This window comes from Egretta garzetta, unplaced genomic scaffold (assembly GCF_000687185.1).
Source record: "Egretta garzetta isolate BGI_Z169 unplaced genomic scaffold, ASM68718v1 scaffold329, whole genome shotgun sequence".
Classification (NCBI taxonomy): Eukaryota; Metazoa; Chordata; class Aves; order Pelecaniformes; family Ardeidae; genus Egretta; species Egretta garzetta.
Genome location: NW_009269999.1, coordinates 5,642,981 through 5,668,398, shown reverse-complemented (window position 1 = coordinate 5,668,398; position 25,418 = coordinate 5,642,981). Strand labels below are relative to the sequence as shown.

Below are 25,418 nucleotides of genomic sequence, written 5' to 3'. Positions count from 1 at the left end.
GCCGCCGAACCCGCCGCCCTTCGCAAAAGGCTAAGCAGCTCCGAGCTGGCCGCCTTCGGCTTTCGGGCTTATCCTGTTACAGGGCTTTCTCTTCTTTAACGTGGTTAGTGAGCTTGCAAGCAGTAACTACGTGGTGTTGGAGTACCGTGTGTTTGCCCTCCTTTGTTTCTTCAGCTGAAGCAAGCGAAGGAGAGAGCAGAATAGAAGGCAAGGGAGAGGAGTGTGCTATCAACACAACTGCAGTTAGTCTCACACTGCATAAACATCGTCAATTAAACAAAAAAAAAAAAAAAGTGAGGTGACTATAGTTTTTGCATGACCTCAGTGAAAATACTTCTGCACTGTGCTTCAACTGTGAAATGAGCAGGAATAAAGCTCAAGTGTTTTAAGTGTTTTTAGTACTTACTTAATCAAAAAGGGACAGAAGGGGGTACATGATTAGCACCAGTACTGTGGTGTCAGTTATTACTGCATGTTTTGTTCATTATTCAGCCTTTTGCACCATTTAAACTCTTAGTTATAAAAAAATACAACAGAATCTTGAACAAAGTTTTCTACGGGGCAGAGGCTCGAGACTACTACAGTCCTAATACTTCCCAAAAAAAGAAATATCCTCTTCTGCTGTTGCCCTGTTAAATGGTAGCAGAAAGGACAAAAAAAAAAAAAAGGTATTATGCGTGTGCAGGAATTTGCAAAAGTGTGTAAGTGTGGGGATATTTGATCCTTGATTCAAAGCTGTAGTGGCAGAAGTGTGCGTTACAATGAGATTGTCAAAAGAACCCAGATCCCCTCCTACCCTCTTACTCTTCTTAAATGAAACAAAGTTGAGGTTCTGCGCAAGCAGGTCTGGGAGCTCCTCTTTGGAAGGAGAGTCCAAATAACATGCATGATTCACAACCAAAAGCCAGGCAAGAGTGGTTAAGAAAAGCTAAATTTATATTAAATTATCATCAACCCCTAAAATACTGAACACAGTGGTTAAATAACTCCAGAAAGTCCAATGTCTCCAGTGAGTAACGTTAAAACCATTACACGGGAACACACGGAAATCACCGACGTTAGCTCAGGACAGACAGGAGAGAGGTTTGCTTTTTACATAGTAAATCAGTGCTCAAGAGATCATCCTCCAGTGGCCTTTCTACATTCTTAACATCCTAAGTGCAACGAGGGTCTTCTCTTCCCCAGAACGGGGAACCATGATGCACCCCCTAGGCAGCATCTCACTGGGGTTGTCTCTAGGAAAAAGAAACTAATTTCTGCCCACCTCACTGGTAGAGGAGAGGCTGTGGGACATTTTGTTGCTCCTTTTCACCATAGTCGTTTGAGGAAGGGAGCAGAGAGCAGTTGTAAATGATTGTTAGGCTGGAGTGCGCAGGGTCCCTCCTAAGAAGCAGCAGTGAATATTTATCGAGCTGGAGATCACAAGCACCAGGAGTTGTTGAAGACTGACTGGGTTTTCCTTTCCATTCTGTACTTGTGACTCAGAGAGCGATTATTTTGACAGGCTGACTGAACCTCAAGTGACAGGTCTGGGCAGATGTTTCCCTTCACCTCTGTCCCACCTCAGGATTTTCGTGCACACTCACATAAGCTATTGGGGGGGAAAAAAAAAAAAAAAAACCAACCAAAAAAAACAACCACAAACCAAACCACACAAAAAAACCAAACCCAAAGAAAACCTGCTCTCCTAGGAGTCAGAGCCTTCCTCCCCAATCTACACACTCACCCCCAGCTCTGATGCCCCTGCCCCTAACACATGGTTTCTGTTCAAATTGATTCCTCTGCCTATGCTTGAGCCCTCTGGTGTTGTCCCCGCATGAGGCAGCTTAGACAGGCAAGGTCGATGTCAGTGATATGCACTCCTTTCTCAGTTCTCAGTCGAGTCCACGCCTCAATCCAAAAGTGCCTCTGCCCCACAAAAACAATGCTTCCCAGGCTGGAGTCAATCAAATAAATAATTAAATAAAAAAATTAACTTTAAAAAAAAAATGCCTCTGGCAATAGGGAAGAGTCCCATTTCCAAGCCTTAGCTCCAGTTCATTTTCCACAGGAATATACACCAGTCAGCCCAATGGTGCAGTTATGGACAGAGTTTCAAGCTCCTAAGCCAGGTCAAAGCTGCAACCTTCCGCTTTCTGCAAAGCTACCTCTGATGTAAAAAGTACAGCCAACCCAGCGGCAACTGTCGTGTTTTTCAGTAGTAGCAGGACTGTTAGTATATGAACAAGGTTAGAGCAGAGTAGGATGGATTTCCCTTTTTTTTTTTTTTATACACCAGCTGGAAAAAATATCACAAGGGAGATGCACCCTCCCCACACCTCTAAGCCATACCACTAGCGTATGCTTTGCTCTCTTTACACCACGGGCAGGAATGTACTTGACCTCTTCCCAGGAGATAGAGGTTACAGAGTTTGCCATGAGAAATTCTTCACTGGAAAGTTCTGCTTCGAAGAATCTGACTTAACACTTAACATTTTACCATAATAGTATCCATATGACTTGAGGGGTTAATATAAATCTCATTTTTGAAGAAGCATCAGGAGATATTTTCTCTTTTTTCCCCCTGAACAAACAGGTGACAAGAGAAGTCAAGAGAATATGAAAAGGTGGCAATAGTCCTTGGGAGCATGCAAGCCCCAGCTCCAGATGCTGCTGGGGTGTAACTGCAAGGGTAGGATTACACCCTCTAGAGGGTAAAGGCCCTGGAGGCCAGAGAACTGAAGCTCATGCAGCTGACGGGAAAAATGACTTTGCAAGGGGAGCTATTTAGTGGTAACAGAAGAGCTTAAAGTGCAATTCTATCTCATAAACAACTATTTAAAACGGCCCTTGCAGCTCCCTGATTATTGTCTCCTATTCTAGGTCAAATGGGCTCAGCCTAGTAATAAAGCAGTTCCTAACAGTCAGCACTGAACATTCCCCTGGGAAAGACTCGACCTAGGAATTCTCTTTTCCCTCATTACAGTAATCAAAGGTCCTAAGGGCCAAGAGAATTGGGACCTTGCAGAATTGGGACTAGTGGGACTTTGCAAATTTTCCTTTTTTATATATCAGTTATGCAAAGACCAGAGTAGAATTTAGGTCTTGCTGAGATCCATTTCCTCCCATTACCTCTGTAGAGCTAAGTACAACACCAATCTCTTCTTTCCTCAAGTTCAGCACTTTGACTCCCGGAGCAGTTCTGAAGGGGCCATTTGCTGATCCTTGTTTTTCCAGAGTAGAAACATGTTTTAATGGGAAAGGGGAGAACAGGAGCAGTGTCCACTGCCAGCAACAGACACAGTGCTCTGATCTGAGCATTCCTGAAAGTTTTTACTAGCATATGGGAAAGTAAGCAGTGATGATCTCATGAAGCGAGTCACAGCAACTGTGGTTACCCCCTTTATGCCCTTAAAAGGTGACCTGATGCTGTGTCAGTGTCCCCTTGTGCCCCAAAGTATACCCCATCTATTCCAAGATCTCTCTCAAGTCAGAGACCCCTAACACAAAGCCTCAAAGAGTGCTGCTAGTGCTGGAATGACTAGGAGAACTTCTGTGACCGGGAGCTAGCAATGAGGCAGCTCTGTTCTCTTCATGGACATTGACTGTGAGCTGGACAGCACAGGACTTGCAGGCTGCCAGAGAACACAGAATCTGAACTAGATTCAGGCCAGAGGAGTCACTGCAAAAGTTAACGTGGCAGCTTCCAGGAAAAGGGAACATATAAATAAACCACAGACAGTGAAAATGAGCCAAAAGGGTCTCTGGGTTGCAACCCACCCATCCTCCCTCCAACTACAACAGCACAGCTGCCCAAGCTCCTTGCTGAAAGGCAGCCACGGTCTCTGGGCCCCTCGCAAGAGAGGCTGGTCTCTGTGCCCTTCCTTGCCTAGCAGGCAGAGTCTTGTCTTTTTCTGTGCAGAGCAGAGGCTAGGGAGGGTACAAGCATTTCCAAAGTCACGTGTCCTTTAGACCTCGCTCTCCGTGGAGGGCTTGCGTTGGTGTTTCCAGCCTGTGTCTGGGAGTGAGCCACGCCGTTCAGGAGTGGCTGCTGCTGTGTTAACACTGCTGCATTCAGACTGTTCTTCCTGTAGCAGCTGCTCAGTTTCGGTGTCATCCAGTGAACCAGAACTAGCTTGGATAGAGACCGTGTCTGTCTTCATGCAGACGTGGTCCCGGAGGATCCCTCCTCGGGAACTCCGAATCTGTTTAAGGTCATCCCATTCGGAATCATCACTGGATAAAAGGCATATCCCCTCCACAATCCTGATCTTCTCCTTGGTGTAGCTGTGGTCAGGACCAGTCTAGGGAACAGACAGATGAATGAAAAAAAACCAATACATCTATGGAAAAATATGGCAAAGAGCAAAGCAGAGCTGGAATGTAGACAGTGAAGCAGACAAAAGGCTGAATCTCCATGTAAACAGCCACTGGCTTTGACTGTCACAATGGCAGAACCCATTCTAAGTTTCCCTTCAGTTTTTCACCACCCCCAGACAAATCCTCCCTGCAAGAGCTCTCATTCCAAACTCCAGAAGGCTTCAAATCATGGAAGGGGAATGAGAATAAGCTGGCTCTTCTAATTCAACTGACAGCAGAGAGTAAGAACAACACTGTGACTAAAAAGGAAGAAAAAAAAAAACCCAAAACAAAACAAAATGGGAAGCAGGAGCAGCCAGAAGACTTCATGGTAAAAGTAGGCAAGGAATCAATTCTAGGTCTGGGGTATCTTTATACCTGAGCCATTCTAGATTTGCCTCTCAGGAAAGCACAGCTGGAATACCACTGTTGAGTCCGAGTCTCACTTTGATACAGGGGAAGGAGATTATAGGGAAACAACAGAAGCGATCAGTGGCTGAAGGGACCACACCGAGATTAAAGTAGTGAAATTTGTGTAACTTGGCTCACTGACAAATAAGGAGCATTAGAACATCTGATTTGTCCCTGATGAGAAAGTGGAAGGTGTGGGGAAATATATATCTGGGTATATCTAGGAGCAGCAGAATTAAAAGAAGAGTGGAAAAGATTTAGATTCCCAGATAAATAATCCTGGCTAAAACGGCAGGAAAGTTTCGGCAGTGTACTGGATAGTACCTTTGAAAAACAATGCCAGGGAAAACTCTCCTCTGCATAAGTCTTGCTGTGACTCCTACTAGAGGAACTAAGTGACCTAACAGATTATTGTAAATAGTCCTACAGAAATTATCCTTTTCAAATCTCACATACTGAGTATGAGTAGCCAAAGCCAAGACCAACGAATCTCCCATAAAAAATTACCTACAGTTTCTTGACAGATAGTAGAACTGGTTTAAGGACATAAAAGCAGGGGAAAAAACAAGAAAGAGCAATTAGTATGGGACAGTGCTTGAGACACACACAGAGCTTGAGTGAGGGAGGCAGGATCAAACACACAGAGTAGTGATACCTGACGTGAGGATGTGGACGGAAATCAGAAGAGGGAAGATGAGAAGCTATCTGAGTGATAAGAAAGCTTCTGAGGAGAAAACAGAGGAGAAACTAAGTGCTGCAAGATATCATATTAAACCCTCTCCATCCTGTGGCACGCAAGGCGGACCTCTGCAGGGCCTTTAAAATGCTCCATTTAATAAGGGCTCCAGTTCTGTTCCTATCCCCACCCCTTCCAGGCAGTGCACAGCCTGGAGCCATGTTCTTGTTACCAAATCCCTTCCTGGCTGCCTGGTTCCCCTGGTGACTGTCCAAAGCAACCTTGGTACAACAGTCACTCATCAGGACTGCGCCCAGGGAAGACAATTCCCTTTGACTTCTGCACTTCGAGGGCCAGCACCCAATGCAAATGAAATACAAGACACTCTGTGAGTGGGGAAGCAGCAGAGAGCTAGAGACAGGTCTAATGCGTTACAGCTCACTGGGGAAGAAGTGCTGCTGGTTGATCTCCATAGGAGTCTCAGTAATTCACAGAAGCTGTCCTCCTGTGTCCTAGAAGTAAACGCTGACAAGTTGCAACATTTTCACATACTAAGGCCTGTAATACTCAACAGCAGCCTGAGCTGGGCTCCCATGTCCTTACAAGCAGCTCTTACCTCTTTCTTATAGCACAACTGGTTGTACATGGTTGGTTTGGGAATCGCTTCAATCTTCACCTCCTGGGTGGATGTCCGATATGAGGGATTACTGTAGGTTAGATTCCCCAAGCCAGGGTCTGTGAACTTGGACTTGTTATGCCTACAGGGAGAGAGCTGTCAGAAAAAGATACAGGGCCCTACTGCCAGGATCCAAAGTTCCTGGGTGCTCAGAAGGTGGAAAGCTCCAGCAATCTTCACTGTCCCTCAAAGTGAGAGAATGCCAGCTTCACCTGGCTCTTCAGCTACCAGTACATTCATGAACTACCGGTACAGCAAGGCACTATCATGTAACCACAAAAGCTATACTGGCAGTAACTGGTGAAGCTATCTGGCAGAAAGCACATGAGCTCACATATATACCAAGATATGAATTATCTCATATCTCTGTCCATAACTCACAAGCTCTCTGCAGAAAATTTAGCCAATAAGGCTATGCCCAACACTTCAAAGGCACAGGACTCAAACCTTGCAAATAAAATCATCAAACACTGCTTCCAATGGAGAACAAAGGCATTGTAAATGACAATAAAGAAAGACTAAGTGCTCTCAGGAGTGTTCTCCTACAACCTCAGATTTTACTATTGGCCAGGAGAGCAGGGAAAAAGATCACTTACCTATATATAATTAAAGCAGCAATAAGCAGCAAAATAAACAAGATGCTGAGAAGACCTCCAATAATGTAGCTGACATGCAGTCCTTCTCCTGAAAGAGCAAGGGTAATTTATGCACTCTCCTTAACTTCCACTGGATAATAGTGACCTCAGTGTGATGTCTAACACAGAGGTTTTACACCATACAGAAGCATGTAAAGTAAAATGCCAGCACACCAAGGTTTAGCAGAGGGCTTTGTCTGGCTTCATATGAAACCAAACATATGATAACTTCCTCCCACCCAGGCCCCAGTAAACCAAGGAGCATCAAGATCTTTCTAATGGGGTTGGATAAGGATGAGTTAGACCCCCTTGCTGACAGGTTACTCCCGAAGTGGGAAACAGTCACCCTAGTCAACCATCCTCAACTAAACACAAAGGGGTCAGTGAAGAAGAGTATCATTAATGGGAAGAGCTCAATGGATGAGGTATGGGATGAAAGAAAACAGAACTACTCTCCAGACCAAAGTGTCATTTGGAGAAGTCCCTATACAGGCTAATGAATGTGTATGACTGATGTTAAACCTTAGACACACTTTGTTCTGCTCAGAGGGCATTTGAGTAATTCAAGTCTGAATTTCAGAAATTGGAGTCTCACACACTATGGACTGGAATGCCCTGGGCACATCTGGATGAACAACACTGGTGGAGAAGAATTAAAGAAAAGGAACTCACCCATAGTTGCCAATACTGCCTCATTGGCATGGGTACACGAGCCTTGCCTAGCATCTTTGTCAGAGCAGCTGAATGACAGAAGGACAGTTAGTTACTGAAAGTAGCATCAACAGTATCAAAGGTATCAAAAGACAGGATGGGACAGGCTAGCACTGATACTCCTTCCATTTTTCATTGTTCAACAACAGGAGCCTTCCTTTCTCTTCTTCAATATCCTTCTGTATCCAGAGAAGAGAGGAGTGTGTGCATGCATATATCAATTATAGGTCTGCAATATCTTTTTATCAGAATCATTCTAGATTCACCTCTCAAGTACATAGGTGCAGATATATATCTATCAGAACACAAATATCAGCATCAGTGCTGAAGCAAAAAATCAGAACATCCTAGAGTCAGCACAAATCTTTCTGTCCAATACATCATACTCAACAAAGTGTAGCCAGCCATATACTACAGAACATACTTTTTGCTGGGCAATAGGATAGGAGGCTGTAGGGAATTAGCAAAAAAAGTCTCTTAACTACCTGCATTGTAACTTAAATGTTAGAGCTACAAAGGTTCTGCCCTGCCCCAAACAAGCTATCCCTTTGTGGCCAGGGCAGAGCAACTTCTTCAGATGTCTGGGTCAGGTCTGGGATGAGTCAGTGAATTAAAACAACAGATGCCCCTCTTCTCGTCTCAGAAATAAGTTCTCAAAATCAGGAGTTCAAAAATCAATCAAATGAATTACATGGTCTCAGGTAGTTTTTAACACTTCAGCACAGTCAATCTAGACACACACTTCAACAGAACCAAGATTTCTGCACCTCTTTCTTGCCAGCTCAATGGTGTTCTGCATTCTTTGTCAAAATGGTTTTCCCCATTATGAACGTGAAGTCTGGAGCTGGAATAGCCTCTTTTGGCCAGGGAGAGGTACATTTGGATGATGACAACCAGAGGGGGCTTGCATGCCACAGCTTGCACAAGCTGTGACTTTCACACCCCAATTCCAAGAGGACAAGAGCACTTACTTTCCTTCTGCTGCTTCCAGAGATGTGAGAGGTTTGGTTGTTGAGGTACCTACTCTGCCAGGTGGTGTCTGACTTCTCTCACTTACACTGGTGGGTTCAGGACCAGGGGGCACCACACCAGGAACTAGAACAACAGAGAAAAATAAGCAGGACCCCAATTTTGTGGGACAGATGAACAAGTCTGGTAAGCTTTAGAGAGTTTCTGAAATGGCCTATATGAGCAGCTTTCCCATCTCAAACCCAGTCTGTCAGCAGAAAGGACAGAAGGCAGCTCTATTGCTCACAACTGCCTTAATTCCAGTATACAACTCTGCATAACTTTTTATACACTGGAGAGCTTCAGATGTTCTGGTTGCCACTGCCACTGTGTAAGTGGTGGCAGTGGCTCGCTTCTGGAAGCTACTACCCATGCAATACTCTGTAAACTCACTAGTAGAACAGGGTCGCCCATCTGGTTCATCTGGACATGCGCAGACAAAGTCAGAAGCCCTGGCAAAGCAGAGGTGAGTGCAGCCTCCATTGTTCACTCCACAAGCATTAGTACCTAGAAGGAACAAGCAGTTTTCTAAATATGTTGCAGATGACCAGGTAGGAGCTCAGAACAACCACCTTTTTTCCTGCTCAGCCAGAGATATTTCCCAAAAAATCCATCAAGTTACTATGCTCTGGTACACGCCCTTCACCTGACTGGTGAGAAAGCGGTAACAATAGCCAGACACTGGTAGCATTAGGGAAGTCTTGAAAGGAAGGCACTGGAAATCATTAGACAGGAGCCCAGTCAATACAGCTGCACAGATTAAAAATCAAAAAGCTCACATTCTACTGTTTTACACAATGTCAGATGAACAACATTGAAAGTGACATTTGCTAATCAGAGCTGTAACAGAACACCATTAAGATGTGCTTGACTGAAATGTCACAGGCAGACAAGGAATGTGCCCAGGGAGAATGCATTAACAATTTGAGTATAAGAAAGGATGCCAATCTCACTTGACATCTACAGCAGCACAGTGGTTCCAGAGTTCTTTTTGTCTGTGGTTAGCATTTGCCTGAATCAAGGTCCTCCTATTTACCTGTCTGTCTCTGAGGGGAAACCACAATGATATCCATCAGTCCCTCAACATTGGCTAGGACTGTCTCTTTGTTCCGCCCAGAGTATTTATCCACTCTCTGGATAGATTTGGTTTGCCAGTCAGTCCAGTATATCCACCTATCCTGCTGCTCAGGGAGACACAAAGAAAAGTCACAGCCATTAGCACATTTAGCCATGTAGACACACATATAGACACAGGATACCCATAAGAAACACATCCTAGTGGCAGAAGGCCCCAAAGCCCTTTTGAACCCCTTCCCCTCTTATCATAAAGAAGATGACTGTCTATACCCCACAGGAGTTCAGAAAAACTTCCTCTGTTAGCTCCACAGAAGACTTAAGTACTATTCCTTCAGCCATCTTGGTTTTCCCAGACTATAACACTTCCCATCTTCAAGCTCCACAATCCAAACTCATCAACATACCAGGGAAAACAGAGGCAGAAGGAAAATCATCTTACCTGTGTCAGAGCAAAGGGATGGGACACCTGGCTGACCAACACTTGCCGTAGTTTCCCATTGAGATCACAACTCTCTATGCGATCAAGATGCGCATCCACCCAGTAAATTCTGGAGGAACAGGGAAAAGAGGTGAGCTTCCATCTGTATAATCCCTCTTTACTTTCTAGTCATTCGCTAGCCAAGATGGATCAGACAAAAAAACCCACCAAACCCAAACCCACAACACTACTCCAATAAACCAAGCTAAGAAGGCTAAAAAGATTCATTACATCCCTTAACCCTATGCAAGTATACGAAAATCTTTCACTGACCTCCTGGTGTCATAATCCAAAGTCAATCCATTGGGCCACCCTAGGTCAGTGTTAATCAGGATTTTACGTTCAGAGCCATCCAAGTTTGCCCGTTCAATTTTAGCAACGTGACCCCAATCTGTCCAGAAGAGGTACCTGAAGAGACAAAAGGCAAGCGTAAGAAGAAAAGAACATTTCATTTAGCCTAATGAAAGTTCTAGTTATTAAACTGCCAGATTCTTCAGGTTCAAAAAAGATCATGTGGTCTGTAGCTTCCTTCTCCCAGCTATCTGCCCAACCTTCAAATTCACTGCCTGATTACATGTCACTCAGAGTCAGCTCCTTGCTGTACCTGCAGATTCACATGGCACATCTCTTTTTCCTCCCACAACCTCCTCTTCCAATCTGCCTCTGCACAGCTGTTCTCCCTGCCGCACCAATACCCCATACCTACCCCTTCTTGGGAAAGACGGCAATAGCTCGGGGCTCATCCAGGCTGTTATTGATCAGCACTTTCCTGGAACTTCCATCCAGTCTAGCTACTTCTATGGTATTGCGTCCTGTGTCTGTCCAGTAGAGGTTCCTGGCAACCCAGTCCACTGCCAGGCCATCTGTAGTCTTCAGACCCTGACCAATAACAGTTTCCATGTTGCTGCCATTGAGATCAGACCGCCTGGATAGAAATCAATGACAAATGGCAGTGAGGAATGGGTAGCTCCCAGAAAGCCTTCACATGTCTATATGTGATCCCCATCAACCACAAGGCCACTTCATACTGCTACCTCCCTAACACCTTTTCACCATAGTCTCCAGCAGGTTAAACACACCTTCAGCATTTAGTTCAGCAATACACAATGCTGTCTACTAAAGACAAGGTTTAAGTAGTGGTGTATTGCCAGCATCTCAGGCTCCCCAACTTACTGGCACACTCCACAGCTCACTGTGGCACAACCAGCACAAGTAGCTGGGTGACCTGGGCATTGGCCAAGCAGATGACTAGCACCCACCTGATGACATCAAGAAATACATCTGTGTAGTAAATCTTGCCATCCACGCTATCATAGTCCAGAGAAATTACATTGTTCAGCTCAGGGACAGGTATGTGCACATCTGTGTGGTCACTGGTGTCCAGTGAGATACGACGGATGGAAGCACGGCTAGAGAAAAGTAGGTAGGTCTCTGGAGAAGAGTCACACGTCTGCTCATCTCTCTTCAGCTGGATGCCAGTGGGGCAGGCACAGGAGAAGCCAGTAGGGTGAGGCAAGCAAAGGTGGGAGCAGCCACCATTACGAACTCTACATTTATTGAAGCCTTTAGAAATAGGGAAAGTATAGTTTAAGGATCAGTGTGGTCCCACAGACCAAAGCTTTATTTTAAAGGCTACATACACGCACAACTTGCTAGCAGATGAGTTCATCCTTATCTTGACCTGCATTCTTTGCTAATCCTAGTTTTCCCATCAGCCAAATGCTGATAGATTCACACAAGTGCAGTTTAGCTTTATTATTGCTGCAAATGGTAATGCCGACAGAAAGATCCAACCCTGTGGGGAAGGCGTGTGACAATGCACCAGAGGCCAGGCTGACAAAGAAGCTTCTGTTTCAACTTAGCTGCACAAAGTGGAAAGTAAACAAAGGCATCAGAGAAGCCTGCTGAAAGTGCCTGACATATTAGGGTCATCTCTTTCTTTCTCTGCCCACCCCCCTTACCCCCCCACCCCCCAACTTGAAAAAACCCAGCATATGTTTATTAGGAGGGGATAAGCCCAGAAGATAAGGACATGATGGCTAGAGTTTTGGTTAGCTTTAAGTTATATTGTAAAGTTATACTGTCAAGAGTGATGTTCTGCTGTTAGTAGCCACAGGAGAAGCAGCACAGTTTTCTGCACAAGTATGTATTGAGGAAATCCCACCAAAATGAAGCCACAGCACAAAGCAACAACTCCCACTGAAGAGCAAGGAGGCAAGATGGCATTATATAGCATCCCCAAAGAGTAACATAAGGAATCTGATTCTGGCACAGAACAGTTGGAGAGCTGATATATTAAGAGCAACTAAAGAAGCAGAGATTTTGTACAGCAAAGACAGTTAGATGAAGCCTGCAATGGTTGAGAAAAAATGACTAGAACTTGAAATAAGGTTTCAGCAACTATCTTAAGAGGAATTAGGGCCTTTTGGAGTTAAAAAAGGGAAACTGTTCAATGCCAGTAGACTCTGGTGAAGCCTAATAGGGCATGACTCATTCAGTCCTCCTAAGAAATGTGTGTAAGAATGAGGTTCTTCAATGAAGGAAATGGGATGAAGGGGGTCAAAAGGCATGCAGTAATAAACAAACACTAGATCTATGGAGCTGCATAAACATGGAGAATTGCAAAAATAGTTAAACAAGAGGGAAGAAGAAAAGAAAAGCTGATTTTTTAGAAGTTACTCTATCATTCATGCTTTATACCAAAGGACTTTTTTCTGTAACAGCTCTGAAGGGCTTCCCTAGTCAGCACAGACACCTGCTGACTTGGGAGCAGCCTAGCAACTCACCCAGGGGCCGTGCTCTATCAACAGCTTGAATATCCATGAGGCCAGGCAGGTTTGCCCTCACCAAGATGACATTGGCACCAGTGTCCTTGTCAGCCCTGTGAATGCTGCGAGTTTGCCAGTCAGTCCAGTAGATGTAAGAGTCCAGCAAAGTGAGGCCATAGGGATGTTGCACTGGAGACAGCAAGGTGCGGCGGTTAGCACCATTGAGATCTGCAGCCTCAATACGCTGAAGAAAGAAGTAAACATCAGCCCCACATTCAAAACACTGATCCTCTCACCAGTGACTATTATATCAAGTGGGAAACAGAGCCTAAGCAAGTGATATTATTCAAGTACACCCTCCTCATAGCCCATACTCTCAGAAAAGCTTACATTCCCCTTGCTCTTTTGATAGCTTGCTCAAGAGCTTCAAAACAGCCTCCAGGCTACTAAAGACCCAATGACAAACAATGCTGAAGAACAGAATCAGACCTCAGTGTGTGCATCAGCCCAGAGCAGCTGAGACCCAGCCTTATCCACTGCCAGTCCATTAGGCCAGCCCAGGTTATTGCTGATCAACACCGCACGTCCAGAGCCATCCATCCCAGAGCGTTCCAGCTTGGCATTCTCACCCCAGTCCGTCCAGTACATATACCTAGGGAAAAGCCAGCAAGTATTATGGAAACATAGGTCAAAAATCCTGTTCTAACCCTACATAGCCTCTTGACAACACTAACCCCATCTCATGGTATAAAGCTATTGCCCGAGGGCTGTCCAGGTTCTGCCAGACCAAGACTTTCCTCATGGAGCCATCAAGGTTGCCCACTTCAATCCGGTTTGTTCCTGTATCTGTCCAATATATCTTCCTGCCAATAGCATCCACAGCCAGCCCATCTGTAGTCAACAGACCTGAGAAAACAGAAAGGTTTATTGGTCACTGCTGATCCTCCCAGCTTAGTCAGGAACTTCTGGTATTCCCCTTGTGCACCTCGTCAGGCAGTTGCTTTAGGCTTTGCTTGCCCTTCCACCGAACATCTAAAGATTATTCTACCAGGGTATCACAGAATCTCTCTTTTCATTCTGCATGGAGGCAAGAGGCTCCCAGGCCAAACTCTCTCTTACCTGTAGTGATGATGTCCTCAAACTGTGAGCCATCAAGGGCAGCCCGGCTAATTTTCCGCAGTGTGCTGTCTGACCAGTAAACCTTTCCTGGGTGGAAGAAAGAAGAGAAACTTAAAAAAAGCCCACAACAAAACCAAATCAAACCCCAACAATCAAACAGCAAAATCCTTAAAAAAACAGATCCAGGACTCTGACTACCAGCTACACATTCAAAACAGATCTGACTGCACAGGAATAACAGCAGCACAAGACTATTAAGCTAGAGTGATAAAACAGTACAAGTTATCTTGTTCCAATCCTACCCAAAATATGTAGGAGCACTGCCACTTTGACCTTTACACAAGGCCAGAGAGCAAGTAACACTATCAACTAGCAGTAGTCCCACATCTGATTTCTCAAAATGTCCCAGAGGACAGCAATCAGATCATCTACCTTAGTGTACAACACTGGATTTACATCCAGCACAGTATCGGACATTTAGTATACACAAACAGCCAGAGTCTCAACTTCAGGAAGAAAGTTTTCTTTAATCAAAACCACACAGGAACCTCAGACAATAGAGCAGTCAGCTTTTTCCACACAGTTGGGGTTCTCTGTTTTCCTGTAAGGACGTTCCTTTCCTAGTTGGAAAGGAGTATTTGCAGCACATACTTAAAAAAACCACCAAAAACCAAACAAACAAACAACCCACCCAAAAAAACAAACACAAAAAACCACAAAACAGAAACCAAAAAACCAACCACCAAAAAAACCACTACCCAAATTCACAACCTACATCAAGGTCTGCACCTGGGTCTTTACTCAGACATTTCGATATGAAGTCACTTGTTGCCTTTTTCAAACAGTCAGAAACACTAAGAAATTCAGACCTTCATGAGGATCCACTCCAATTGCAATGGTATTCTTCATGGTGACATTAACTGAGACAACAACATCTGCAAAGTAGGGAATATCCAGAGAAACCATCCGGATGTCAGTCCTTCTGGCAAAGATCAGAAAGCTGGTCATTCCTGCAGGGTGTTGAAAATTGATAGATATCAGCAAGGAACAAATTCAGTCAATTGTAGGCATCATTTATTGAACATCTAGAGGTAGAAAAGGGGAAGTCTCAGGCTGATCTCGGCTTACAGGAAGTCTAGGTACAAAAGCTTGACTGAGCATTATTGAATGTTTCTTTGCATCCAAGCTGAAAAGGAACGCACTCATAGAAGACTTAATTCTGCTAATATGTGTGGGAAGTAGGAATTCTGAGTCAGTTTTTTCCTGCTAAGGAAAAAAAGTGGATGTACCATGGCCTGAAGCAGAGTGCCTTCCATAATCCTCAAGAAGAGGATCCATGGGAGGAGTGTGTACAGATCGATTAAAGAATATAGCACCTTGTAGTTAAAAAAAGAGTCCACCTCAAGATTAGGGCAAACATATGGGGAAAAACATGACACCTGGTTTAGTTGCCCCACATAATTTCAAGAAAAAATTCTTCTGCATCAATCCTGTTATCAGTAAGTTTCTTCACAGTAATTCCCACCAAAATTGAAGGTACAGGCATTAAATGGGTTTTCCAAGGGGTAAAGCAGATAAGCACATAAAAGCAAATTTTATTCTCTGACAAGGTAGGAGCAAAATATAGCTGCGAAACAGAACTGCAATGAAGATCCTACAGAGAGGACTTACCAGGGGAGCAGGTCTTGCCATCAGATTGCAGGTTGATCCCAGTGGGGCAGGTACAGCTGTAACCTTTTGGAAGGGGTGCCAAAAGGCACAGGTGACTGCAGCCTCCATTGTTAACTTCACATGCTGTATGTACTACAGGAAAGAGGATGAGAAGTATGTAAGCCAGTAGCACAGGCACAAAAAAGGGGTGCAACAACTACAGAAGCACATTCTAGAATGCCCTTAAATGCCATGCTGAGAGTTATTCTCATGCTCTCATATTCCACCCTGAAACTTACGGCATTGAGGGCTGACAGATAGGTCAGCTCCTTGCAGGAGAGCTATGCCACGTACCAGAGCCTGAGCAAGCTCTCAACTCAGTGTGGCTTGGGGCGAGCTCTGTACCTGGTGGCCTGTGCCGGTGGAAAACATGAATATCCATAAGATTCTCCAGATTGTCCTGCAGCGTTTCCCGAGCCTGCCCAGTCCTTCTATCTGCGCTCTGGATGCTTTTGGCCTGCCAGTCTGTCCAGTAGATTCTCTCGCCATAAAGAGTAAGTCCAAAGGGGTGAGGCAGATTGCTCCCAATCAGCACCTGGTCAGATTACCCCCAGCCCCCCCAAAAAACATTACTAAGAAGTCACTAAGGGGAAGAGGCTTCCCTTGCCCCCTCTCAACATCATAATGTACAGTCACAGCAAAAGGAGAGTGATGGAGCAATAGTAGCCCTCAAAAGGAAGTTCCCTCACACACAGTTTGCAACTGAAAGGGAGCTCTTCTCTCCCAGTGAAAGCAGCTCAGCATGTCTTGATTTGGAGATTTCACTTTCAACTGGAAAGAGAGGCAGGGGCCATCAGCACTCTGTGCCCTAGGACTTATACCTCAGGCTCCCAGACTCCCTCCTCAAAAATGGCTTCCTTACCTTCCTGTTGCTTCCATCCAGACGGGCATACTCTATGGTCTTCATGCCTGCGTCTGCCCAGTACAAGCGCTGTGACTCATAGTCAATGGCCAAGCCATTAGGCCATGTCAGGTTGGAGGAAATGATCACCAAGCGGTTTGAGGCATCCATACCAGCACGCTCAATTTTTGGGTTGGCTCCCCAGTCAGTCCAGTACATGAACCTGAACACAAGCCCAGACAGAAGTGAATGCCCACACTCCTTCACTGTCACTATGGCCAGGCAGTGTTACAGAGAAGCAAGAGAGCCTGGTGCCTTCAGGCCCTAGCAGGAAGCAGCATTAGACTAATATTTTACTCATGTCCAGGCTTGGGTTCTTGTACTGTACCCAAGATCATACTCAAATTTATATACCTTCTGTTGCCCATGTGCTGGCCTAATTACAACACGGAAGAAAAAGTTCAAGATAATCGTTCAAGGTCTAAAAATTAACCAATCATTAACCAGTCTTCATCATTGTCCCCTTATACTCTTGTTGCATTGGTCTTCCAGTAATCTACTCAAGGGAAGAATAGTACACAAGACCTTCAGTGCTTCTTAAGCAATGGCTGGCAAGCTTCTTCCTATCCACCCGATCCCCAGCTCCACGAGGCCTTATGATTCAGAAGAAAAATCTGTTATGGAAACCTTTTGTTTCTGTTACTCTACTCAGGTTTGCTTTCCATGGCACAGTTGATTCCTCAATACTCTGGCACAGTGCTTTGAAGCCAAGAGGCCACTAACATTACAGCTTCCTTGAGATCAGCAGTAATTTACCTGAGGAGATCCTTCTGACCAAACTCTGAATGATAAGCGAAGAGCTTGACTATAAATTCAACAGAGATGTGAAATAAAGAATCAGAAGAGATCTAGATGGCCTCATTCTCAACATTTTTTTGTACATTTTTAGTTATTATGTTATCAGGATAAACAAATGAAAACACCAGCCAGCTCCTGTAAGCTCTACAGCACAACAGGCAATTATCCCTTGCTTATCTTGTTCCACTAGCATCCAAAATCAGGTCTCTCATTTCAGCGTTTGGTAGGATGTAGAACAATGGCACCAGAAAGATAACTGCACAAAAGCAAAGAACCTGAACATCTTTAGACATGCAAGAATTGCCATGTCATCCCAGAAGAAAGAATCTCTCACCCTCCAACAGGGTCCACCACAATATCTCTAGGTCTGTCTAGGTTCTCCCAGATTAGAACAGTTCTCATGGTCCCATCTGTGTTGGACACCTCTATCCGATCTGTTCCTACAAAAGTCAAGAGAGAAGGAGAGAGAGATGAAAGACCTCTGGAATCTGGAATCTCAAGAGCTAAGGCAAAAAACAACCACACAACAATACATTCTTCCCCTCCATCCATCTCTGTTCATAGCTGGAAGAGAGGTAAGAAACATGCTTTAAAGTATCACCTTCTGCTAGATCTCTCAAGTCACCTCTGTGGCTGTCACTGGTGCTAAGTCCTGTATGAATGCAAACCAGCTCTTCCCTAAGCCCCCAAGGTACCTCTGTAGGCATGAGGGAACAGCTAGGAAAGAATCGCTTCCCTTACATCTCTCTGAACTATGACTCTCCAGCAGGGAACATCCTCCAAATATGACCTGCTACGCCCCAAGATACACTGTTAGAAGATATGTAAATACACACAATCACCAGCTCTGCAGAAAGACAACAGCGGTGCTTAACTTCTACTATAAACCTTTCTACAGAATTAGTACTGGGGATACTGGAAAGACAATTAAACTAAGGATTCCACCTCAACTCCCACTTAGTAGAAGCACAGGAGATGAAACTCCATTTTTTTGCTAGACAGAAAAGACAAATTTGGAATGAGACAGATAGAACTACCCAGATGTTTTTCAGTTTTCATGACTAATAAGGAGGACAGAAACCTAGGTAGACCAGAGAATCCCAGTACCTGCATCAGTCCAGTATAGCTTGTTGGTGACCCAGTCAATTGCCAGTCCAGCTGGACTTTCTAGGCTGGTGTCCACCACAACCTAAACAAAAACAAAAAGTAAAAAATCCTTAGTGAGATTAGACCTTAGGGAGAAAGCACTTGCCCAATACCCATTCACAAACAATGTTAACTTTCAAAAGGCAAAAGCCCAAGCAGAGCAATGCCATACGGGAGAGAACATTAAGGACTTAGAAGTTGAAACAAGTCTTACATTTAGAAAAACATCTATTTTTCATGTCTGTTCAAACTACAACTCCAAACTTTAAACTCTGTTCCCCTTATTTATGGTAATATTAGCCTAAGGTCATGTGCAAAAAAGCATTCCCAAGGAACGTGGCTCTTGTTCCAAATGTAGTACATAACAGAGGATTTAATACTTCTTCCTTTCAGATTTTAGGGCTATGACAAAGGAATTGACCACAGCTTATAAATCAACATGCTTTGTGTCCCAATTCAATGTTTTCCATACAAACAGGAATGTATACCAAACTTGTGTGTGAAGTGTTCGGTGATCTCAGGGCTCTTCTGAGCCAGAACTCAGCAAACTAATGAACAACAAATCTAGCATGAACTACAGCTCTTTAGAAGGCCAGTGTATTCCAGTGGCTTCAAATCTGATGCTCAAGAAGTCTCCTGGCTAGATGACCTCGATACACAGTTAACACTGTACCTCCTGGCTTGATCCATCCCATTTTGCTCGGCTGATTGAGTCAGTGCTAACATCTGTCCAGTAGACATAGTCATCCTTTGAGTCCCAGTCTAGAGCCACAGCGCTCCGAACATCAGCAAGGGGAATGACATCATCTGACAGGTCATCTGTGTCAAAGCTGATCCGACGGATGTCCATCCTTCGGGCAAAAAGCAGGAACTTGTCAAGACCTGATCAAAGGTCGAAAGGTCTTCTTTTAATTTCTCTAAGTTCAACAACACAGTGATAGACACAGACAATTCCCTGCTATATCCAACCTTAACCTCTTACATCATCTCTCACTAGCAGGTCACAGCCCAGGATTTTATTGGTAGCAAAATACCACCGAGAGGGGTGGGTGGGCAGGGGGGAACAGAATAGTAGGGAGCTGTCTCCTGGGGATAACCTATGCTGAGGGAACTAAGTCAAAGACATTCTTCAAAGAATGGCATAGAACCCCCTCCAAATCAAATAGCTATGCCACCTCTTGAGAATCTAGGAGACAGTTGGCCTAATTCTTCCACATGGTTGCAAACCAAAAAAAAGTATGTCAAATCAAGATGACTGAATTTTTTGTTCATCACTGACACAGCTCCTGTGGGAGGTTTAGGGAAACAATCAGCTGTGACAAGTAGCATGGCACCAATAGATGCCCTGAAATAGGGGCCCGAGGATGGAGCTCCTCTGTATCCCCACCGATCAAGCCTAGTAGGGGCAATGGGAATGCAGAACAGGGGAATGCATCAGAAAGGTGAAGCATCCTCTGGTGGGGCCCTTAACACTACTAACTCAGTCTATCCAGCTGCATCTCCTTGGAAGCAACTGCTGCTGCTTACTCCCATTGCCAACCCTCTGCCACCCACTGAACATCTGAGCATGCAGGCTGTGGTCCCACCTCACTTACTCTGGGCGCAGGCATGGCTGCTGGTCTTGCGAAAGCCCGTGGGGCAGGCACAGGTGTAATCCTTGCTGCTCGGCAGGCAGAGGTGAGTACAGCCCCCATTGTTGGCCCCACAACGGTTTCTCCCTGCTCAAGTAGCCAAAGACAAAACCAACCACGCATAAAGCAAAGAGTAAAGAAAAGGGGAAGAACACCAGTCAAGGTCTCAAGACCCACGTGGATAAGATAACTTGCCTATCCAGAAGTTAACTGAGAATAAGGAAACATATAAACTAAAGCATTCCATTTGTAGGGCTCAATTTTAAAATAAAGCATTTAACTCAATCCACTTCTAGAGCAGATTACGGTAACTGAAGAGGAATAAGGGAGGTGTCAGCCATTACTAGTGCCCTCTTATGATTCTTTCCCCTGCCATAAACAAGCCACAGGTATTTCTTACAGAAGAGCCTCCACTCCCATATATCAGCAGGGGGAGCTGTGGTAACACCTAACACCACGTTACCGGGGCTGAGGGACCTCAACCAAACTGCCAGATGGAGCAAATTCTGCGGCAGCTCTGGACAGAGGTGGATGGAGGTGGTGGATGTGTTGATATGCTGGGCTCAGGTTTGCCATCTCCCTGCTTTACAGGGTGGTGGGTGGCAGCAGGTCTTCTAGTGGCTCAAATGGGTCTCTACCCTCTCTGCAGTTACCTGCTGGCTGGCGCTGAGGATGCAGTGTGTGGATGTCCATAGGGAAGTGGAGTTTGTTGCGGATGATCTCCTGGTTCTTGCCTGTGAATTTGTTGGCACTGTTGATACTCTTGGTGTGCCAGTCTGTCCAGTACAAACTGTCCTCAAACACAGTGATAGCAAACGGGTGCGGAAGGCCTGTAACAGATATCCAATACAAGGATATAATCAAGTCCAACAGTACTCAGGCTAGCAGAAAGACAAGGGAAAGCTCTTTCCACTGCCCCTTAGGCCTTGCCACAGTCAACCTGCTCAAATCCACCTTACGCTAATATAACAGACAATTCCTCTCTCCTGTCCACCAAAGACTGGGTAGCAAACCCCATGCCTCACCAGTGGCAGAATTCATCCCGCAGTGAAAGAACAAGAGACAAGCATGGAAGCAGGAGCCGTTGGCTCAAACTCAGAGTAGCATTGTGCTGCTCTATCTTCTTTACTGTAGAGAGCACTCCCCATACACAGCCCTGTTACTTGCCTTGGCTAATAACAGCCTTCCTATTCTGCCCATCCAAGTCAGCCCTCTCAATGACATGATGTTTGGCATCCACCCAATACATTCGATGTCCTGCATAGTCAATGGTCAGTCCATTGGGCCAGAAGAGGTGCGTATCCGCAATGATGCGCCGATTGGAGCCATCCATGTTGGAATACTCAATGCGGGGAGTGTTGCCCCAGTCGGTCCAGTAGATAGTGCTGGAGGACGCAGGGAGAGACAGGGTAGAAAATGCATGTCCCACATACTGCACCCAGCAACACTCACTATCAGGGCAAAACAGTATTAGTCCTGTGACCTTGAGCATGAGACTGGGTCACAGCCATGGGAGAAGTAACAGCCAAAAATCTACCACCCAGCACTTTCAGGCTGGTGAAACCTGAAGGGCCCAGTATTGGATTAAGGCTCTGAAGGGGCCCCACCATTATCAGGTTCTCCAAACTGGCAATACCAAATGAAGGCTTGAGCCCAGAGGCAGCCTTTGTGACCAAGGATGGGGTTTTCAATGTTGACCTGGAAGCACTTGCATGGAAGACTCACCAGGGTCCTAAGTTTTCACTCACCCCTCCATAGGATGTAGAGCAATTGCTCGGGGCTTCTCCAGGTTCTGCCACAAAAGCACTTTCCTGTGAGTGCCATCCAAGTTTGCTACTTCAATTCGAGATGTCCCTGAGTCTGTCCAGTATAATTTGTCATGGATCCAGTCAATAGCAAGTCCACCTATCTCCAGGGGAGAATGAAGCACAGAATGAAACCAGGAGCAAGATCTGCTCAGAAAAATAGTTCCCTTTCCCTCTCAGCCTCAGAAGAGGCCCATTCCAGTTCTCCTGTCTCTTCCCCTGTCAGCCAAGATTAACTCCGGTGAACACTGATCTCACGCCCATTCCATCCAACCCATCCCCTTGCTCAGGGAGATGCACTCCATTTTGAATGCTAGGTACCCACTGTTCTCCACTCACCCACCCCTATACTCACACCATGGTCAGTCCCCAGGCTTTTGCCTTTTTTGTGGTGACGCACCTGGGCTCTCCAGCCCTGTGGAAACCACCTCTTCCACATTGCTACCATTCAGATTGGCCCTCATGATGCGATCAAGGGTGACATCAGACCAAAACACCAGCTCCTTGCTGTGGTGGAAGTCAAGGGCAATGGCATTTTCCAGGTTGTTCAGGAGCAGTGTATACTCTGAGCGATGAGGCAACACTTGTCGGATATCAATTCGATTGGCAAACAGCAGCACTGGCTCTGGCCCTGAGAATATATGGGAAGACAGCATTAACATACTTTGACAGGATCCTGCCTACCATTCCCTCTGCACCAAGTCCCAGAACATAGTTTTGCAGTACTGGCAGCAAGAAATTAACTCCCAAGTGCAAAACACTTCAGAAAGCTGTTATTACACCCTCAGCACACAGTCCTAACTCAAAGATGAGCAGTTTTAAACCTTTTTGCAAACATTCACTAAGCAAGAAGTGATCTTTCCAGGTACCACCTAAGCCTGCTTCACCTCAGCCTCTGAAACCATACCACTAAGCAGTTGGACTATAGTTTCCTTTTCCTATTATCCATCTTCTAGCCATACAAACACACATGCTCTACCACATCATCTACCACAGACAAGACACAGCTAAAATCTGCCTCAGCCAGATATGAACTCAGCAGGTACTTCCACTGCAGAAAAGACAAAAAAAAAGAAAGAAAAACAGTATCAACATCCTTTATGGATTTCATTAGGGGAATTTCTGATGAAATCTTAATTCTTTAAGTGGAATTTCTAATTCCTCAGCTCCTACATTAGAAAAGCTGAGGAATAAAGTTAAACAAGTGTATAGATGCCCTTAAAAAAAAGCTGCTGTCCATACAGCAGCCACTCACAGCATTCAGGACTGGTGACCAGCATCAAAGGCCAAACCACAAGGACATGTGATACAACCTCACTGACTGGAAAGGTTAAGACACTTCCTGAACAGAGACAGAGGCAAGAGGCTGGTTTTGTCTCAGGGTCTGTGTCACCAGGAATGACAAGGGATGAGGAAAAGAAGGCAAGGGCTGTCCTGCTGGCAGGGAAAGGAAACAGTGAAGTATCTCTCCATGGTCAAAAATCACACAAAATTTTCACAGGCATTCACCAGCGACCTGGGCATATCTAATACAAATCCAGGTACTTCCTTTTCCTCACACGTTGGCTTAGTGAACAGCATAATGCTGCCAATGAAGCATTAAGAGACAAAATCATGAGAACTGCACCAACACACACACACACCAGAATAAGGTTGAATTCCTCTTTACCTAGAGCTTTGCAGCTACGCTTGTCAGGTCGCAGCTCATAGCCTTGCTCACACCAGCACTGGAAGCCTCCTTCACTGTTGGTACAGCCTTGGCTGCAGTAACCTTCCTCAGCACATTCATTCACATCTGCACGGTACAGACAAAGGGAGACAGTTACCATTAAATCACCAAGATGCCAGGCAATCTAACTGATAGCTTGCTTCTGCTTTCATGCTCTGATTCGCACCCTATCATAGCCATCAACTTCAAGCACATCAAAGCAGCAGGGAGAAGGCTACTGCTCCAAAAACCCACCTTGGCATGATCGACCATCTTCCAGGAGCCTGTAACCTGTGTGGCAGGTGCACTGCACCATCCCTCGTACCATCTGGCACTTCTGAGCACAGCCACCATTGTTGACATTGCAGTTCTCCTCCCCTGTTCGTGGACCTGCGAAAGGAACACATGAAGACAACTGAGCTGAAACCACAAGGCAGCTGCTTGTGTCCTCAGCTGTTAGGCAGCAGTCACCCTTCAGAATAGGCTGAGCAAGAGTGAGAAGACACAGGCTGTGCTGGAAGCTGCCTCCTCACAGTCAGAACTCTCCCCTGCAGGCTACAACCAAAGGGGACAATGAAGCTCAGAATAATATGCTTTTAGGATTCACTATCTCTGCAGACAAACTTTGATACCTGAGATCATAATCTTCTCGTTATTCCTTGTCTACAGTATGTAATTGGCAAAACCAGCAAGGTAATTTTCCTCAGTCTTCAACTCTCTGCTATTGTCACAACCCAGGCTTTCTTCCTTATGCACATCCTTCAGCAACACCAGATGGACTCCCACACATCACAGTGCCTCCATTTGTATTTAAGATTGAACTTGGAGAACTTACGGCAGTTTTGATGCGGGCTCTCATCACTGCCATCTCCACAATCATTTGCTCCATTGCACAGCTTTCTCTGTCCAATACAACGCCCATTCCCACAGAGGAACTGGTCTGGGGCACACTGAGGGGTTCCTGCAATAGAAGAAGGGGAAAGCAAGCACACCACAGCTTACCAATGGAACAAGCCATGGTGAAGAAAAGGATACAGAACATTTTCTAAGATTTGTTACAAACTTTACATATGAGCACAAGTCCATGACTTCCTCTTTCCTTTAATTCAGCTCATCTTGTACTCCTTACTGCCCCACATATCTTTATGCTGATTTGGGAGGCCCGCGAACTCTCCTCCAGACTGAGCCCAGTGTTGCTTTATTGGGAAGTTCAGCTATTTAGTTTCTCTCAGAATGACTGGAAGGTCCTGGCTTAGCTTCCTTTGGTTCCAGATTCCACAACCCTACTCAGCATGTGCAAGAGGAAAGTCTGTTCCTAACTTTAATCATCTGACATGTCATCCCAGCATGGCTATGGATCTTAAACCTGCCTAGGAACGAGCGTCTTGTCCAGCCCTGACTGTGCTGTGACGGACTTGGAATGAGATTTACATGCATCCTTGAAATCTGAGCTCAGGCAACAGGATTTCACACAAGCTACACTCTTCAACTTCTGCTGTTGGCAGGGAGACTCTACAGAATTCTTTTAAGTAAATTAATACTGTTTGTAGGGACTTTGCCAATCTGATTGTTTCTTCAGCAATAACTGCACTGTCCTGTTGCCTATTATTTCTTGTACCTCTGACTTGGTTAGTGGTTTCCAAATCATCACCCTCTGGTAACTCCTAGGAAGACAACAGAACAATACAGTTATCAACAAAGAAACAATTAGATTGGCAGACTGCCTGTAAGCAGCATGGAAAAGGGTAGAAGTGAGATTAACAAGTACAAATAAGAACTAACAGACACACCAACTGGGAACATAAAGCAAATCACATGCAGA

General features: G+C 45.2%; 1 protein-coding gene across 1 annotated transcript in view; it reads right to left on the bottom strand.

Annotated features, from left to right (window-relative positions):
* Positions 1 to 3,947: 3,947 nt before the first annotated feature.
* LRP4 (LDL receptor related protein 4) overlaps positions 3,948 to 25,418 on the bottom strand; it is a 40,556-nt gene continuing 19,085 nt past the window's right edge. Inside the window, exons 9-38 of the mRNA XM_009647624.2 lie at positions 24,432 to 24,557; positions 23,852 to 23,986; positions 23,558 to 23,683; positions 22,289 to 22,519; positions 21,832 to 21,988; positions 21,251 to 21,468; positions 20,737 to 20,913; positions 20,048 to 20,170; positions 19,126 to 19,334; positions 18,414 to 18,495; positions 17,641 to 17,746; positions 16,470 to 16,671; positions 15,953 to 16,142; positions 15,569 to 15,700; positions 14,767 to 14,907; positions 13,898 to 13,984; positions 13,513 to 13,684; positions 13,268 to 13,430; positions 12,797 to 13,022; positions 11,270 to 11,573; positions 10,717 to 10,935; positions 10,284 to 10,418; positions 9,972 to 10,080; positions 9,492 to 9,636; positions 8,849 to 8,962; positions 8,419 to 8,542; positions 7,409 to 7,476; positions 6,698 to 6,785; positions 6,042 to 6,183; positions 3,948 to 4,283 (exon numbers count right to left, since the gene is read on the bottom strand). Of these exons, the coding sequence (XP_009645919.1) occupies positions 3,948 to 4,283; positions 6,042 to 6,183; positions 6,698 to 6,785; positions 7,409 to 7,476; positions 8,419 to 8,542; positions 8,849 to 8,962; positions 9,492 to 9,636; positions 9,972 to 10,080; positions 10,284 to 10,418; positions 10,717 to 10,935; positions 11,270 to 11,573; positions 12,797 to 13,022; positions 13,268 to 13,430; positions 13,513 to 13,684; positions 13,898 to 13,984; positions 14,767 to 14,907; positions 15,569 to 15,700; positions 15,953 to 16,142; positions 16,470 to 16,671; positions 17,641 to 17,746; positions 18,414 to 18,495; positions 19,126 to 19,334; positions 20,048 to 20,170; positions 20,737 to 20,913; positions 21,251 to 21,468; positions 21,832 to 21,988; positions 22,289 to 22,519; positions 23,558 to 23,683; positions 23,852 to 23,986; positions 24,432 to 24,557 (4,787 nt within the window). The remainder of the gene's footprint in view (positions 4,284 to 6,041; positions 6,184 to 6,697; positions 6,786 to 7,408; positions 7,477 to 8,418; positions 8,543 to 8,848; positions 8,963 to 9,491; positions 9,637 to 9,971; positions 10,081 to 10,283; positions 10,419 to 10,716; positions 10,936 to 11,269; positions 11,574 to 12,796; positions 13,023 to 13,267; positions 13,431 to 13,512; positions 13,685 to 13,897; positions 13,985 to 14,766; positions 14,908 to 15,568; positions 15,701 to 15,952; positions 16,143 to 16,469; positions 16,672 to 17,640; positions 17,747 to 18,413; positions 18,496 to 19,125; positions 19,335 to 20,047; positions 20,171 to 20,736; positions 20,914 to 21,250; positions 21,469 to 21,831; positions 21,989 to 22,288; positions 22,520 to 23,557; positions 23,684 to 23,851; positions 23,987 to 24,431; positions 24,558 to 25,418) is intronic.